Source organism: Lepus europaeus, chromosome 6 (genome assembly GCF_033115175.1).
Source record: "Lepus europaeus isolate LE1 chromosome 6, mLepTim1.pri, whole genome shotgun sequence".
Classification (NCBI taxonomy): Eukaryota; Metazoa; Chordata; class Mammalia; order Lagomorpha; family Leporidae; genus Lepus; species Lepus europaeus.
Window position 1 is genome coordinate 115,649,799 of NC_084832.1, and position 18,482 is coordinate 115,668,280.

An 18,482-nucleotide genomic window follows, 5' to 3' on the forward strand; every position below is an offset into this window, starting at 1 on the left:
GCCTCCACAACAGTGACAGAACACATTTTTGTTCTATGCCACTCACTTTATGATAATTGTTATCCACAGCCTCAGGAAGCCAGTCTACCACCCTTGGACTTAAATGTACTTTTGAGGATTGATGGGGGATTCCAAGGACTGTAAAGTAACTATCGCTTGCTTCTAACCCTTCCTGATTTCTAGACACACATCTACCTCCTAAACTGCTCTACTTGAATGCCTCTTGACTACCTGTAATGAAGCATGTCTAGTACAGAATTCATTGTCTTCCCACTGCCTCTGTCCGCCCTTTCCACATTCCACAGACCTCCCCACTGGCCCATTCAGGCCCGTGGGAGTCATCTCGGATTTCTCAGAGACAAAAGGCAGCCCTGCTTGGACAAGTTTGGCCTCCTTCTCAGTTCTCAAATTTGCTTCTCCATCCCCTTGGTCTCTGCTTTCACTAAAGCTAACTCCTATCTCACTTGGCTAATGCCTTTCCCTCCCACTTGATCTCTCTATGTTCAGGCTTACACTTGAATTGTTCTATTCCACTTCCAGATAAAGCATCCCAAAATATTTAAGAATAAATAACTAAAATAAAAGGAATTTGGATCATGGCAAAATCCCTGTTTAATAAAACCATGTCTTCATATTGCTGTTCTTACAGGAGCATTTCATAAAATAATGATCTGAAACAACTAGCATAAAAATCATCCCATGCCCAAATAAATGTAGGAAATAAGTGAAATTAAAATGACTTGTTTACTGCATGAGTTTTGAACACCTTGGATTTGTTCATGTGCATTGTGATTCTTCAAAAGGTAACAACAGTCTACAGCCTTTCCCAAATACACTGACACTTTGGCGATTCTTCAGTGTTCCCCCAAAAAACATCACTCTGGGATACGTTCCAAATGCTTTAGCATATCCTGCAAGCTTCTTCAGGATATCAACTCTGCTTCTCCTTCCCGCCCTCCCTCCTGACAATCTCATGCAAACCCTGAATTTAAACTGCACAGTGCTTTTTCTCTGTTCGAGGTCAGACCTTTCTCCTCTCAGTCCACTCCTGTCTTCCAGGCTCTGCGTTTGTGCCGAGGTGGCCTCTCTTTCTGGTGTGTGTAGGAATTTATTCTAACGTTACCCCCTTCTGTGAGGACTTTGCTGACATACCCCAGACATGCTCCTTGGCAAGATCAGTACTTCCAGTTTTTATGCTCCTCTGAAACCTCACAAATGCTTTACTGTTATGTTGTCTTGCATTTTTCTAAGGTTGCTTTTCACATCTGTCTACGAGCTACTTAAGGACTTGCTTTTCTTCAGTCTTTATCCCTTTGGCCCATGCCAGGAATAATGCTTATTTCAAAGTTGAAAGTATCTCTCTTTATAATTTCAAGTTCATTGATTATCTCTGTCTTCACATCAGTGGAAGCCTGTACCATATGGCAGATTTATTAAAATTCATGGATTTAACAGATGACATCAAGGCAATATAAATTCTTATTAACTGCATATTTATTTTAAATAGAATTTTTTAGCTACTTGTGTAAGTACAGGCATAATGTGTTTCAAGAGATTTTCAACAAATATTAATTTTCTTCCTACTTTTAAGATCACTTATCATTAGCTATTTGCCATGTTGGTATGTAGCCATCTCTTCATTTGTGAAAGTTCATAAGAATTAGAAAATAAATGTGAAAGCAATTTAATTTATAAACTGTACACAGCTATGCAAGGGTGAGAGTCTGGCTCTGTAGTTAAAATGCCAGTTACAATATCCTCATCCTATGTCAGAGTGTGTGAGTTCAAGTCCCAGCTCCACTCCCAGTTCCAGCTTCCTGCTATTGTAGATCCATGGAGGAAGCAGGTTATGACTCAGGAAGTGGATCCTTGCCACTCAGCTGAGAGTCCTGCATGAATTTCCAGCTTCCAGCTTTGGCCCCACCCAGACCCAGTCAGTGTGGCATTTGGGGAGTGAACCAGTGCATGTAAACCAGTACTCTGTCTGTATCTCTCTATCACTTTACCTTTCATAAAAAAAAGTTCCATCTAAATATTAATTGCTAGATATGGCTAAACAACTTTTTTTTTTAAGATTTGTTCATTTGAAAGGCAGAGTTACAGAGAGAGAGAGCTAGAGACAGAGGCAGAGAGAGAGAGAGAGAGTGAATGAGTGAGTCAGAGTCTTTTATCTGCTAGTTCACTCCCCAGAATGGCTGCAAGAGCCAAAGCCGGGAGCCAGGAGCCTCATCTGGGTATCCCATGTGGGTACAAGGACCCAAGCACTTGGACTACCTTCAGTGCTTTCTCAGGCATACTAGCAGAGCTGAATCAAAAGTGGAGCACCCAAGACTTGAACAGGCACCCATATGGGATGCTGGCTCTGCATATGGTGGCTTAACCTGCCGTGCCACAGTGCCGGCCCCTGGATGATAATCTTAACTTTCTTGATAACCCAAAGGTTTTTGATGAATTACAATATTCATGTTCAGTCAACTACTCTCCTCTAAGATTTTCACATTAAAACCCTCAGAAAATTTTTCATTAAAAACTTAAACTGATGAAGCTTCAATTCCTCTGTCACCATATTTTAAATTAGAAACTTAGAGAAATAGGATACCAGTTCGTGAACTTGGAAATATTTTCCTCCATTTCAACTGGTTAATATGCATCTACAACAGGTGCTCAGGGGAAGTTTGACTTTCCGTAAGCCTCTGAGGGAAGGAGGAGAAGGGTAAACATGAGAGCTTCCTGTTTGTTTAAGAGGTATGCAAGGACAGACTAAGCTCCTAAAGCCTCAGTCCAAGATGTTTGATCTGCTTGTCCTCCAGGGTTGGCAGAATAAATGGCAAGAGAGAAGCCATTTAGTTCCCCTTTGTTAACCGGACAAGAGAAAGGACAAATAGCTGGGAACAGCATCGAATGCAGCAAGAGGCAGCAACTGAAAAGGAAGGATGCCGACCGACCCAGGGAGCCTGCTGCAAGGCTCAAGCCCGGCTGGCTCCGAGTCTCAGCAAGCTACTTGGTCTTCATGAATACTGGTATCCTTAAAATGGCAACAGAGCAAATACACACAGGGTCACACAACTTCCTATTCTCTGACAGCAACTGACTTGCAATTCCTAGGTAGGCACTTAGCCTCTTTATGTCTCTGACCTTTACATATAAAGTAAGTTGTGACCAGATGCTGTGCTTGTCTGCTCTAATTAAAGACCTATAATTCTAGAAGAGCGGTAGTGAGAAAATAGATGAAAAAAATGCTTTGAACAAAAGTTAAAAGCATTACATGTATGGATAACACAGGCTGATAAGGTCTAAAAGGGAAAGACAACACCTAGTCCAAAGACTCTAAAATTATCCACCATTCTTCTGAACTACCCGTGCCTTTTAAGGATTCCTTTCTTCAGTGCTGCCTATCATTTGCGTACCATATCTAACGCATTCTCTTAGAATACACTGTAATACTGGTCACCAACCTCAAAAAGTCAGTCTCTATATTTGTAGCTAATAGATATATAGCAAAGAGCCCCATGTCATTAAGGATAACTGAAGTTATCTTTTGGTCCATGGTTTTCTGTGGTTTATTAATGGCATAACACATTAATTCTTCTTTCAGGGCTGACCTTTACAACGCCATTAATCCTCACAGCTTTTATCCAACTGCATTATTACTCATTACAGTTTCAGCTTTCAACATCTGCATTTGTTGAAAAGAGAAAAGTAAATTGTAGTGGCCTCAAATCCTTGGAAAATATAAGGGATGCGTATGTGGTAACAGGACTTTTCAGGAAAAAAAAAATGAGATGTTTTATGTAGTGGAGAAAGTCATATGATAAATGTTTTTACACACATTCTTGGCTTTCTAAAATACTTTGTCATATTTAATCCTTGTGAATGTTGAAGTAAAAAAATCCATGTATGATAAAATGCATGTATTAGTTATTATAGTATTTAAATATTTCAGTGCTAGTACTATTACAAAATTAGTTCATATATCAACACTGAGATATTTATGAACCTTTGTGTATATTACGGAAGTGAGTCATTCTTGCCAAATAAAATATTTTCTCTTTTACATACTGGTACATAAAAGCTAATCTAATCTTGGCACCCAGTTAGGAAGCTGAGCAGAGTAACTGGGAGTTGGACCCTAAGGATGAAAAAGGAAAAGAGTACATGTGCATCCCAAACCTTCTCAACTTCTGCAAACTTCAGTTTTCACTGCTTCCTTTTCTCACTGCTGCTGTACCACTCCAAACTGAGTTGCTCTAACAAACACTCTTGCATTCTACTTTGTGGAGATTACAGCATTTGAAATACACTCTCTGGCTTCTTTGTGTCCACTTTGTGTCCATCCTATAATTTCTGTAAATTTTTACTATTTTTTCTCTTCACTCCCTTCAGTCTCAAAATGCAAGAAGGAGCTCTTCTCCTTTCCCAGGCTAATCCTTTCCCTGCTCTGTTGTTCTAGGCATATTGTCATCCTGTACTACTTCATATTTATTCATTGCCTGCACTCGTTGTCCTCTTCCTCCCTGAAGAGGAATATAGATTTAAATTCCTGGTTCTAAAATCTGTTTCTATCCACCCTTCTCAATACCAAACTTAAAAAAAGATTGCTCTATATCATCAACTGACCTTTCTTATACTTAAAATCTTTGCAACTGGAAATCTGTTCAAGTCATCCTGCTAAAATCTCACTGTCAGGTTCTTCCTATCTGTGAACATCAGCTAAATCCTAAGGCTTTTCTTCATATTCTGTAACTTTCCTATAAAATGTGCCCATGATTACATAATCCCTCTCTTTGCAAATGTTTTGTTTTCCTAGGCTAGCATGATATTGTCCTACCTTTATTCTTATTCTAAGATACTCACTTACTCTTTTTAGTTTCTCATGTGAAAAGGTGTGGTATGGGCTGGCACTGTGGCATAGTGCACCATCCCATGTGGGTGCCAGTTCGAGTCCCGACTGTTCTCTGCTATGGCCTGGACAAGCAGAAGAAGATGGCCCAAGTCCTTGGGCCCCTACACCCATGTGGGAAACCCAGAAGAAGCTTCTGGCTCCTGGCTTTGGATCCGTGCAGGTCAACCCACTGCAGCCATCTGGGGAGTGAACCAGCAGATGGAAGACCTCTCTCTCTCTCTCTCTCTCTCTCTCTCTCTCTCTGTGCCTTTCAAGTAATTAAATAAATCTTTAAAAAAAAGAAAGAAAAGGTATGGGAACTTTGGGATCTGTCTGAAGATGTTTCACTAGTATCCTTAAGAGCTGGTGCCTACTTGCCTAACTGCCTCTTCCCTTGAGTTGGATTTCATGATTCTCTGAAAACAAAGAGAATCATAGCACTGACTGAGGGACTTGGGAGAACAGGTCTCACAAGGCACTGTGGCTTTATCTGCTCCATCTCTCCCTTGGATCAGTCGCTGTGGGGAAGTTTAGCTGTCACTCCTTGAACAGCCTTCAGCGTAGACCCATGTGGAAAAGAACTGAAGTGTCCAATCAAGAGCCACAGAAGGGAGTCATCTTGGCAATGGATCACCCATCTCCAGTAAAACCTACAGATGACAGCAGCTCATGCTAATATCTTCCCTCTCTCACATGTGAAATCCTAAGCCTGAACTAACCAGCTGAGCTGATCTTTAGAAACCATGAGATAACAAACATTGGTTGTTTCAAGCTGCTAGGGTTTTGGTAAACTTTTTTTTTTTTTTTTTAAGTAACATTTAACTAACACAACAGGTGGAAGCCATGGTTATTTCCTCCACTTCTTTCCAGACGCACTCTTTTTTGGTAAACTCACTTGTTCTCCTGGCTTCCAAACCCTGAACAAGGAACAGTGTCCATCCCTAAAATTCTAGCATGCCTTTCACATATCAGACACCCACAGTTTCCTCATCCATTAGTCTGCTCTACCTCTACCTGAATGGCTCTTCGTATTTCAAACTGAACGTACTTCAATTTTTTATTTATGTCTTCTGCCAAAGTTCATCCCATTCTGATCTTTTTCATAGTTAATGGAGACACAATCCCATTTCCTTCATAGATTGAAAATCCTAGACTCCACTGTCTTCAACTTGACTCTTAGCAGTTTGGGAATAAGTTCTGCCGATTCTTCTTTAATAGTATCTCTTGAGTCTTTTCTCTGCTTTGCTTTATCATTGCTTATGCCTATCTCATAGAACTTATCCTTGCCTACACAAAAACAGTGGTTTCCCTGATTCCAATATTTTTGTGTCACCAACACTATACTAAGATGAAACAGTAAAATTCCTCAGGAGAGTATTCAACCAGGTTCCAAATTCCACATGAGCCTTTCGGGTTAGTTCTGATCACTTACTACCATGTATTCTTACTATACTCTGGCAAGATCATGGCATTTCTCAAAAACAGGCTGTTTTATTCTGTGTGGGTTTTTTTTATAGCACAGTATGCCTAAGAATGAGCCTTTTCTTCAAAGCCCAGTCTGAATTAGGTTATCTCTGCCTCAGTCTTTCTTGATCCTTCCCAAATAGAATGCAACACCCTCTTCTCCATGACTACAGGATTGAGACCGTGCTCTGGAATAGTGCTTACTATTCCTGCTTCACACTAAAAATCACATAACTTCCCCACAACTGAACCATGAACCGTTACCTGAAGGCTAGTCTATGCAGTCTTAGCATTACTGTGTGCGAGTAATAAACATCAATAAATGGAGGTGTAAGTATTTACAGTGTAATTTATATATGCCAAAATTATTAAGCTTTTCTCTCCTTGTGGAAATATTTCTTAGTGTTGTTTACCCAAAGTAAAAGCATGGAGAAGTGAAGGCATCCACTGTTTTGTAATACTTTCGGTACATTCATGCAATACTCAAACAGAATGGAATGGAATGGGCTTTATATCCTGACGAATTTTAGCTGATGCAGACAAAATGTATTTCATCATTAAGTATAGTTTTGGCCCATCAAGAAAAATCAAAATAAACACAAGGGATGGAAAAGGTAAGTCACCTAACAACAACATTCTAGAACCACTGCTGCCTGTGATTAGGCATTGCGGCCTCTTCTCAAATTAATTAAATTAAAGATGTAAGTTATACTTATATACATCAGTAGTACAATTAGATTTTCAGGAGGACATTATAACTTGGACTTCGGCTCAATATTTCATTTGCATGTTTAAAACAGACCTAGGTGTTTCTTCAAATTGAAACCCCCCTAATCAAGCGGAAGCCATGCACAGGGTATGTTGGATATGCCCTTAAAGACCATTTCATTCAATTCCCATAAACAGAAAATGAGCAAGAACAAAAGAAACAGAACTTACCTATTGTGCTAACTCTGGCTGAAGGACTAGCTAACGCTGCTGGGACAGAGGCTTTGAGGGGACCTGCCCCACTGTTTATTCTCAGAGCTGGCATATGGGGAGAGGTGGGTGATGTGGGTGATTTGCCATCAGAGGTCTTGGGTTTAGCTGATAGGTTCAGTGGCTGTGCCACTTCATCCTGCAATGATCATTAGAACATGAGCTGTGATAAGGAAAGGCTGATCAAAAATGTCTAGAAAAACACAGGTATACCCAGTCTGCCATTTCCCACCAAATTACTCTACTAAACAGTGATCTCAATGTAAGATCTGAACAGTACAGCATTGGGTCATCTGTCAGCATGTCACTTTCAGCTGCATATCCCAGAATCTCTTCTGTCTAAGACAAAGTACATGTACACTCAATTATCCACAGGAAAATCACAATTGATGTAACCTGTAACAAATCATCTAAAAAAGTTACTCTTTCCTTTTTGATTGCGTGACATTACTTAGTTCCTACAAGACTGTGACATATACAGTTTTCTTTCTTTCGTTGACCCTCCCAAAACAGGACCCTCTATACTCTGGCCCTCGGACAAATTATCTGGAACGTTCATGATGCAGGACTTAAAGTGCTGTGATCAGAAATGCTCTTCAAGTTGAATAAAAAAACAAGAGAGTTTTCTTAGAAAATACTATTTTCTCCTAAGTTTCAGGGACATACTTGTAGAATGGCTCTAAAAATGGAAAGATATAAATTAACATGACCCTCAGGTATTTGTTTTTATGTATGTAACACTGTTTGAAATCCTTAGCAAACACGCTTTCAAAATCCAGATTTGCCTTCCAGATTTTCCTGATATGCCACAGGTGGCAGGAGGATTTGTGTGCGATCAGTTCTGCACCACTGGTCACTTCCAATGGTTCTACCCCTGAACAGGACAAAACATAGTCCACATTCACTTTTATGCCTTTCTATATTAGCTCTTAGGGAATTTCCTAAGTAAAATTTACGGGTGCAGTACAACTAATGTTTCTATCACATCAGATAAGAATCAGACAATACGAACAACACATCATTTTTCCTTCAATGCAGAAAAACGTATTTTCATTCTTTTCCTGTGCTCCCACACTGGAAATTGTGCAACTTGTCTGTACATGACCGTTCACATTATATACAGTTTCACATAGGTATTAATATGGAATGAAAATCGAGTTTCCACTTAGTTACTATTTCACAAGTTAAAAACATAAATTATCTAAAATAGCAGAGAGCATCTTGTTGAAGACAGAACAGTTTTTAATAAAATGGGATGATTCAGTGTCATGGAAACATATGTTAATGAAAGGATATATCAAAATTGCAGGAACGTATTTACCAAGAAATCATAGAAATAAATAACTTTACAAAAATGGTAAAGGTCATATTTTAGGTGGTCTATTACTACTAGATTATTAAACAATTTTGTGGTTAGCTGCACTTAAGGAAACAAATGAACAGACTAGGAAAACTTGCTCCTGTGAATTTTTTTTCAGTCCTGTTTTTCAGAGAAAAGCACAGTTATTTGAAAATAGATGAGATAATTCAAATTGGCAATCTGGTATCATGTGAGATACATCATAAATTAATGGTCATTCTGCCAAATTTATATTGACTCATAGAATGTTGGTAGGCAGTGAAATAGGATAATTCCATGATTGACTCAATATATAATTTTGAGTTTACTCTAGCATTTAAAAAAACTATAGGAGCAAAATTATTCCTAAATTGCTCAATTTGAAACATTTTTTTGTTGAGCTCTTAGCCATAATCTGTATGTATGATGCCATGTTTGGCAGAAACCCAGAAGTTTTGTGTCCTTTTTCTGTGTTCCAGTAGGAATGGGTAGTCCATGGACTAGCACTGTGAGTACCACATGGGAGCTTGTTAGAAAGGCAAATTCTCTATCACAGAAGCTTTAGCGATGGGTTCCAGAACATGTCTTATAGTCAGCATTCACTGAGGTACACTACAATTTGAGAGCCACTGGCTTACACAAGAAAAATATAAAGGGAGATTATTAGTTTTTTTAAAAAAAGTTTTATCTATTTGAAAGGTAGAATGAGAGAAACACACACACAGCGAGAGGGAGAGGGGGAGGGGAAGGGGGAGGGGGAGGAATCTACTATCCACAGGTTCACTCCTCTAATGTGTACAACAATCAGAGCAAAGAAAGACCAAAGCCAGGAACCTAGAATTGTATTTGGGTCTCAATGTGGCACCCTACTATTTCAGCCATCACCTGCTGTCTCCTAGGGTATGCATTAGCAGGAAGCCAGATGAGAAGCAGAGCAGGGACTCAAATCTACACACACTGGGGAAGCAGGTGTCTCAAGTGGTGTCTTAACCATGCATCAAATGCCTGTCCCTTAAGCAAATTTTATTAGGCATCAAAATCCTTTAAAGACCTTCTTCATATTAAATATATGACATATGGGGGTCCTGTATTGTGGCATAGCAGGTAAAACTGCCCTCAGTGTCCGCAACCTATATGGGCACTAGTTCGTGTCCCGCCTGCTCTGCTTCCAATCCAGTTCCTTGCTAATAGCCTGGGAAAAGCAGGAGAAGATGGCCCAAGTGTTTGGGCCCTGCCACCCACTGGGAGACCTAAGTAGCTCCTGGCCCCTGTCCCCTGGCTTTAACCTGGCACGGCTCTGGCCATTGTGGCCATTTGGAGAGTGAACCAGTAGATGGAAAAATCTCTCTTCTTTCTGTGTTTCCTCCTGTCCCTGAGCTCTGCCTTTCAAATAACACACACACACACACACACGAATGACATAACCTCCTCAGGGTCAGGGGGTAGGGGGCAAGCAGGCACGGTAGCACAGCAGGATAAGCAACTGCTTGTGCCCAAATCCCATACTAGAGTCCCAGCTATTCTGCTTCCAAACCAGCTTCCTGTTAATGGATCTGAGAAGCATCAGATCAAGTTCCCTGCCACTCATGTGGGAAACCTGCATGGAGTTCCTGGCTCTTGGCTTCAGTCTTGCCCAGATCTGCTGTGGTTGGCACTTGAACAGTAAGCCAGTAGATGAAAATCTGTTTTCTCATCTCACCCTCTCAGTCACTCTGCTTTTCAAGTAAATAAATAGTCTTTAAAAATAATAATAACAAGACTGGAGTTGGGCATACCATACACTAGTATTAATGTGTACTTTAAATGCTACTGAGATTCAGTAGGGCAATAGGATTAGAATCCAAATCTTCTCCCTTTCTATTAAAACTAAATATGTTGACTGTCCTGTAGGGACTTTCTTGACCACTTATTATTCTGCAGTGGTAAGTAATTCAGACATTTTTCGCCCCTACCGCATGTCAGAGCTGTTGACTACATTCTGTGTGGAACTACTAGTCCCTGACAGGACAGCCCTAGAGCCTCCTTTCCCAGCATCACAACTCTTGTAAAAGTGTTGCAGGTGCCTGGGAGAAATTAAAGGAAGTGGGTTCACTTGACCATGCAGGAATACCAAAGAGGACAGAATGTATTCCTAGAGTTGGAACAGAGATCAACTAGGACACAGGAAATGGGGTGTGAGTGTGTATACGGGAGCACTGGTGATGCTGATGAAGATGATGGGATGTAGGTACAGACAGGCTGAAACAGCCTATGTCTTAGCTTCAAGCACTAAGAGCGACTGCACGCATGCACTGAAGATGACCATTCAGAGCATTTGCTAGTGCAAGAGACCCACTGGAACTCTTGATATTCTTCTCCATTCCAGGCAGCACAGACGTCTCAAAGCCACAAAGTACATGGCCCCAAGGACCTGAGCACTGACAGTTCCAAAGTTGATATAAATGTCATTCAAAGTTGCCCTTTTATTCTCTACTATTGTGTGACAAGGCTAATGGTATATTAATGAGAATTCACATGCTCGATCCTTATTCTAGAGCTGTATAAATAATTTTGACCCATTATATGATATTATTTCACAATTTGGTTCTATTAATAATTTATTACTCAGCTACTACACCAAATGCCTATTATTCACGAAGAGCACAAAAATTAAGGCCATTTCCCATTGTCTATTAATTAATTTTTATTTGATGGGATGAAAATTTTAACATGATAACTGTAATGGACATAGTCTATATTTATGGCATGCATATGAATATGACTCATAAACACTGATACACTTTTTTCTACTTTGTGTTTACTTACAATATCTTTTTTTTAGGAGAAACTTGAAAACTTAGCTGGCCTAATCCCTATCCTTACAAATAAAACATACATTTAAAGATTGTAAGTAAACAATTTATATGTAAAGAATGTAAGTTGTTTTCAAGGTCAACAGTACAGGAGGAAAACATAGCATTTCTTTCAAGTACACTACCAAGCAGGGAGGGAAGCAATTTTCTTTTAATTACTTGCCAAATTGTTAAATGAGGGTGCCAATTAAAACATTTAAAAACACCATATTTTATGATTATTTCATTTAGACACAAAGTCATGGTTAAGAAATTTGTGTATCTGTTGAGTAGCTCCAAACTTGTATATGAGTAATATAAAGTAGGCATTTAAGATTCAGTAAATGGGCAAGGTAAATATGTTTTAGTTAGCAGAAGACTATTATTTACATTTATAGAGTTCATAATATTCTAAATTATATGTTTAATCATTAATGCTATCAGATATTTAATAATTTCATGCAGGAAACTACAGCTATAGAAAATTCTGAGGAAAACCAGGTTTTTGGACCCAACATACAATACTCTTATTTTATACAAACAGAATCCTAAATTTAAAGATATTGATCAAATGTAATTTCTAAAATTCAGAACTAACTGTGTAATTCCACATAAAGGCTATACATAAGCAATTCATAAGCGCAATAAACCACATAAAGGCTGATACATAAGCAATGCAATGAACAAATACACACATTTGCTGTTTTAAATTTTAATTAAAAAGCAAAGACACAAATAACTGACTTTGGTAACTTTTTTGTGTTTCTCTGTTCTCTACATTATAAAGCATTAAAATTTCCTTTGCTGAAACCATATTAATGGAACGTCTCTTTTTAAAAAAAATTGTTTATTTATTTGAAAGGCAGAGCAAGAGAGACAATGAGATAAAGAGATCTTCCATGAGCTGGTTTACTCCACAAATGGTGCAACAGCCAGGTCTGGGCAAGGCTGAAGGTAAGAGCCAGGAACTTTCATCCTGGTCTCCCACATGGATTTCTGGGACCTAAGCGTCTGAACCAGCTTCTGCTGTCTTCCCAGGTGCATTAGCAGGATGCTACTTTGGAAGCAGAGTAGCCAAGATTTCAAATGGCACTCCAATATGGGACGCCAGCATCCCAAGTGGTGGCCTAACCTGCTGTGCTATGATACCATCCCTAATTCAATTACTCTTTTAGAAAAATCTGCCATATGCATGAGACAAGAAAGTAAGGTTTTGAACATCTCCATACTCTTCCAAGTTTTAACAACCTATTCTTGAATACAGTGTCTCTGAATAAAATACTGGTTAATCTTAGTTGTCTAAGAATTAAAAATAAGTAAAATCTAAGTATGTACTTCAGGCATGTTCTATTCACTTAGAATTACCCCGACTTCTCTGACAGAAACGTCTCACTTTAACATCAGTTTGTGGTGACAGTAGTAAAGTATTGCAGAGGCTGGAATTAATTTGTATTCCAGCCTATGGCAATGCCTTACACATAGGCAAGTTAACATATTGAATAAAGAAAGAATATGACCCACATATGTAAGCCTTAGATGCACTGAAGAAATGCCAGCTATCATGGACTCAAGAGATGGTTCCTCATAAACTATACACTATAAAATATCTATAAACAGTTAAGATATATTTCACTTAGATGGCTCTCAAATATTGTATTTATTTGATGAACATGTATTCTAACACAATTGTATACAATTCCTCATTTTAAAATGTTCTAAGACCAAATAACTTAGAGAAATCAAACAAGATGATTAGAGAAATGGCATTCTCTGGAACTCTGTACAGTTCTTGCTCTTTCTCAACTTCCTTACTTTCCATGTCTTTACTCTGAAATTTTAATAGAGAACTAGAAAATAAGAATACCAGTCTCCTAAAAAAAGTCTACTCGTTTTTCCCTGTTTCTATCCTTTCCTTCACAATATGGAAAGACTCCATTATGCATCATTGGAACACAACATGTGCCACTGTGATTCTGAAAATTATCACACAGAATAAAAATTTATCTATTTCATTCTCATTATGTAATTAATAATCTCGTTTATGGCATATCACAGTTTTCTCCAAATTCCAGGCCCTTAAATATTTACCTAAATTAATTACTGGAAATCAAACATTCATTTAGTAGTTAATATATTTATACCACTCCATTTATTCAATCATCCATCCATCCATCCATCCATCCTTTATTGAAGGGTATTTCCATTACTTATTAACAACTATTATATGCTCACCATTAGAAAAACACAATCAACTGACATCTAGGTATGTGGCTTTTGGGCTTTGGATTTCTATGGTCAATAATAAAGGAGAAAAGAAGAGAATTTAATTTTTCATTAAATCCTATGTATACATAGATGCACTATAGTATAGATAGGGAACTCTGAATTTTTTAACTGAGTTCCTGGATGACACTTATTGTATACATTTATACAAATACTTTTATTAATAACTATACAATGAGTGAATTAAAATATATAATTTCAGGCTTCTTCCTCTGCTTGATTTGAAAGCTGCGATTGCCTCCATAGTTATCATGATTACGTGAAGTGCGTATAATACTAGCATATGGAGAATAGTAAAGGCACTCATGAACCATGTTGTACAGTTAGTTAATCATGCTGCAGCCATTGTCCCCTTTAATGAAATAATCACACTGAATTAAACAAGGAAGCTCGATGACAGCCTGTACTGCGTAATGTGCAGGCCTGCTGCGCCTCTCTGTCCTAGCTCCTGCTTAGCCGGTCCTGCTGGCTCTTCTTCTACCTCTGTGCCATGGTGGGAGCCCTCTTCGTCTCCCCTACAGAAACTGGCAGTTTCTTTCCTACAGTTCAGCAGAGGTTCCATAAAGGAAACACAACAAAGGATTTCCAACAAAGATTGGTATATTGATTGATCTTTCCTTCATGAAGAATTTAGAGGAAAAAGAGGGTTAGATTTATGAGTAGGGGAATCAGAGAAATATAATGTGACTATAACAATCTTAAAATTATTTTCTTAGCCCCTGACAAATCAGGAATCCTACTCATTGGGCTTTCCCAACTCCATACTTTTCTAGTAGTTTCCCGAAATCAAGTCTATCACCTTACAGAGCACATGGTGTTGAAGTTCCTTTTCATGAACAAATGATTACTTCTGGACTTACAAATGCTTACTAACCAGGCAGAAAGAGCTTCAGGAATTCCTTGACAGGTATGCTTTTGCTGTGTTAATATGATAACTAGACTGGACTGCCATTTAAGTACAAGTCTTACCTTAGTTAGCTGAGGGTAAGAGCTTTCAGCTTTTCACTTGCTTTCCTTATTTTGCCATTTTGCACGTTCATTTAATATGTACCTGTTTCTTTAAAAAGTGGGTGCCAGTAGGGACCAGTGTTGTGGCACAGCAGGTGAAGCTGCCACCTGTGACTTCAGCATCCTAAGTGGGCACTGGTTCAAGTCCCAGCTACTTCACTTCCCATCCATCTCCCCACTAATGAGCCTGGGAAACTAGTCTAGGACTGCCCAAGTGTTTGGAGCCCTGCCACCCACGTGGGAGACCTGGAAGAAGCTCCTGGCTCCTGGCTTCAGCCCAGCCCAACCCTAGCTATTGTGGCCTTTTGGGGAGTGAACCAGAGAATGAAGATCTCTCTCTCTCTCTGTCTCTCCCTCCCTCTGCAACTCTGCCTTTCAAATAAATGAAAAAAAGTCTTAAAAAAAGTAGATGCCAGTAGAATGGCTGGGAACATTTACATCAATGTGGTAATTAAACATTATTTTTATATTTAAATTAGTAGTCCCTAATCAAAGTTTTTCCACAGAGTACCCATCATTTTACTTGTTGTGTAAAATGCCCTTTCTTTCCTCTCCATTAATACCTTAAGAGTATTATCCTTATTGTCTTTGATGATTGAATGTCTCAATACTCTAAAGTATACACAACACACACAAACACACACACACATATTTGAAAGCAAATAAGGGAATGGACAAAGTGTGGCTTCTGGAGCAGCAATTACACTACACATTCATTTTTTTAACAACAACAACAGAAATGCTCTGAGATAGCTTAACTGCACGCAGTCATTCTGTGACAGCCACCCTTCCAAGGTGTCCCTCAGGAATTCCTGCCTGCTAGTGTTGATGCCCCTTCTGGGTTGTCTCTCTCACAGCGAATCGAGCTGAGCTGTCCAGCCCTTAGGATGCTGCAGGAAGGAGAGAGCCTGAATTCTGATGCTAAGTCATGAAAGACACTGCAGCTTCTCCCTTCCTCTTTGATGGATCGCTTGCTCTGGGGCAGCTTCTCATCCTCAGCATTATTGATACCTTCAGCTGAATAATTCTTTGTTTTGGGAAGCTGTCCTGTGTACTATGGCCTCCACGCATTAGAACTAGATGCGTGTAGCACCCTCACTCAAGTTGCAAAAACTGAAAATATCTTCAGGTATTGATCACATTACCCCAAGCTGAGAAAACAGGCTGGGAGGTGGGGGGAGCCAGCCACCATATTCTGATGACAAACAGTTTTATTTGTAATAAAATTTGTATACTTTATAGAACCAGATGTCATTTTTTTATACTTTCATTCATTTTCTTGCAGTATTTCTTCTCCCCCTTCCTTTAATCTCTAATTTAGCTTTAAAACTAATTTAAGATTAACTCTCTAACCTCTATTCTTTATTTTCAAAGGTATCCTGTATAAATATAGCTTCCATGTGAGTATTTACATGGAAGAAAGTGATAGAGAAGACCTTTGGCCCACAGTCCTAGATTAAAACACACTCATCGAAATGCTGCAGAGTGGATTTTTGTTAACATATTTAAAGAGGAAGAATGGTAGAAAAACAAGCATCAACAATAATATTTGATGAGCACGGTTCTAACATGAGCCAGTATAAAATGTATGATGTTTCAGACTCAACTTTGTTTAACCTCTGGTCCCCAGACAACTTCAAACTTCTAGTAATAATAGTTATTTTGTACTGTGGCATTCATTACAACTGGATGACTGCTATTATCTTTAAAAATGATTAACAGTTCTTCTACCAAGAGGCTAAAAGGAAGCACAGAAGAGAAGAATTGATGTTAATAATCACACTAGTTCCTCTTGTTAACCTTTAAATGTAAATCTCCCAAAAGCTTTTTAAAAATGCTTTAGAGAAATTAAAGAATCGGTCACTCCAAATATAAGAAAATGTAATGTGTTTTTGACACCACCTGATCAATTCTTAAACTTATGATTACAAAGCATTTGTCACTGTTATTTTCCTGTTATTTCCACTTTGAAGATATGTGTTAAAAGCAGCTAAGAACTACAAAGCAGTCAAATGATGGAATGGAGGGGGAAAAAACAGGTACTCACAAAGCAATAGAGCTTTACATCAACTCTCAGAGATGCAAGCCATGTGCATCAAATTCTATGGCCATCTCTGTGCTGGGTGTGACTACCCTACCCGTACCTGAAGCTATAAACTGAGCACACCAGCACTTCTACCTAAATCTACAAACAGAATTAATTTCAAAAGGACAGCAGGACAATATCATTATCACCAAAACAAGTTGATGCTATATGGCTTCTAAGAGAAGTTAAAATATCCCATGGGGGCATGGATAACCTATTATACAGAGCAAAAACAAAAACAAAAACAAAAAATCATTAATGAAACAGTTTTTAAAGAAACATTGATGATTTTGACACACAACAAAACCAAATGCTTTGGAAAACTCTCAGAGGGCTCAAAAATTTATTATAAAAATTTCCATGGTTCTTAGATTTATGCTTCCCTAAGTAGTAGGAAAACTCCAGTTATAAGCAAGTCAAGCATCTTTAGGTAGAAAGCTCGGAGAATGGGGGAGAGGAAATAGAGGATACTTAATACTAACTCTAGTGAATTAGATCTTGGGCCTCATTTCTAATGCCTCATAGACATATACATACAGGTTCTAATAGACACAAACACCGAAATACTCTGGTGAGCCCACGATGACTGATATTTAATACTTACTGATGGTTATGACAGCTAAATGATGTATTTGGGAGACTTGAGTGAAGGCCAAACTGTCTATGGTACAAAACCTTGGGGAAGGATGTATGTGTGTGTGTGTGTGTGTGCATCTATTTGTGTAACAGACATAAAGAAAGACAAGTTTAAGGAAGACTAGTGCTACTGACTGTAACAGTCATACTAATCTATTTCATTTCAAAATAATCAGATTACAAATAGTTGAAGGAAACTATTCTTTGAAGATATCTTTATTGATGGCCTGAGTAGTCCTACTTTTTATTATATAACATTCTTGAGGGTAGGTATTGGAATATTAATTTTTAATCACACATAAATGCCTTGCATAGAAAAAATACGAAATAGTAATTACAAAATGTTAATTCAGTTGAGAGTTGAGATTAATCAACTACAAATTCCGTTTAAAATATTTAATTTGGGGCCAGCATTCTGGTGTAGCAGGTTAAGCCTCTGTCTGCGACACTGGCATCGCATTTGAGAGCCAGTTTGAGACCTGGCTTCTCTACTTCCAATCCAGCTCCCTGCTAATGTGCCTGTGGAAGAGTGCCCAAGGGATTGGGCCCCTGCACCCATGTGGGAGATCTGGAAGCAGCTCTGGGCTCTTGGCGCCCAGTTCTAGCCATTGCCACCTAAATGGGGACTGAACTAATGGATGGAAGATCTCTCTGTCTCTTTCTCTCCCCCCCCCCCTCTCTCTGTAACTCTGCCTTTCAAGTAAATAAAAACTAAATCTTAAAAAAAATATTCATTTTCTTTTTATTTAAAAGGCAGAGAGTCAGAGACAGAGAAAGATCCTTACTCTGCTGGTTCATTCCCCAAATGTTTGCATTGACTGGAACTGAGCCAGGCTGAACCCAGAAGCCTGGAACTCAACCCAGGTGTCTCACATGGGCGGCAGGGATCCATCTACTTGAGTCAGCACCTGCTACCTCCTAGGGTGCACATTGGCAGGAAGCTGGAATACAATTAGCAGCACCATGCTTTCTGGT

At 38.8% G+C, this 18,482-nt stretch overlaps 1 protein-coding gene across 7 annotated transcripts in view; it reads right to left on the minus strand.

Moving 5' to 3' along the window:
* SOX5 (SRY-box transcription factor 5) overlaps positions 1-18,482 on the minus strand; it is a 786,191-nt gene that overhangs the window by 33,073 nt on the left and 734,636 nt on the right. For 5 of the 7 annotated variants that reach the window (XM_062194939.1, XM_062194941.1, XM_062194940.1 and 2 more), the window contains one exon: positions 7,286-7,463. The exons of the other annotated variants lie outside the window; for them this stretch is intronic. In XM_062194939.1, the coding sequence (XP_062050923.1) occupies positions 7,286-7,463 (178 nt within the window). The remainder of the gene's footprint in view (positions 1-7,285; positions 7,464-18,482) is intronic. 7 annotated transcript variants of the gene reach the window in all.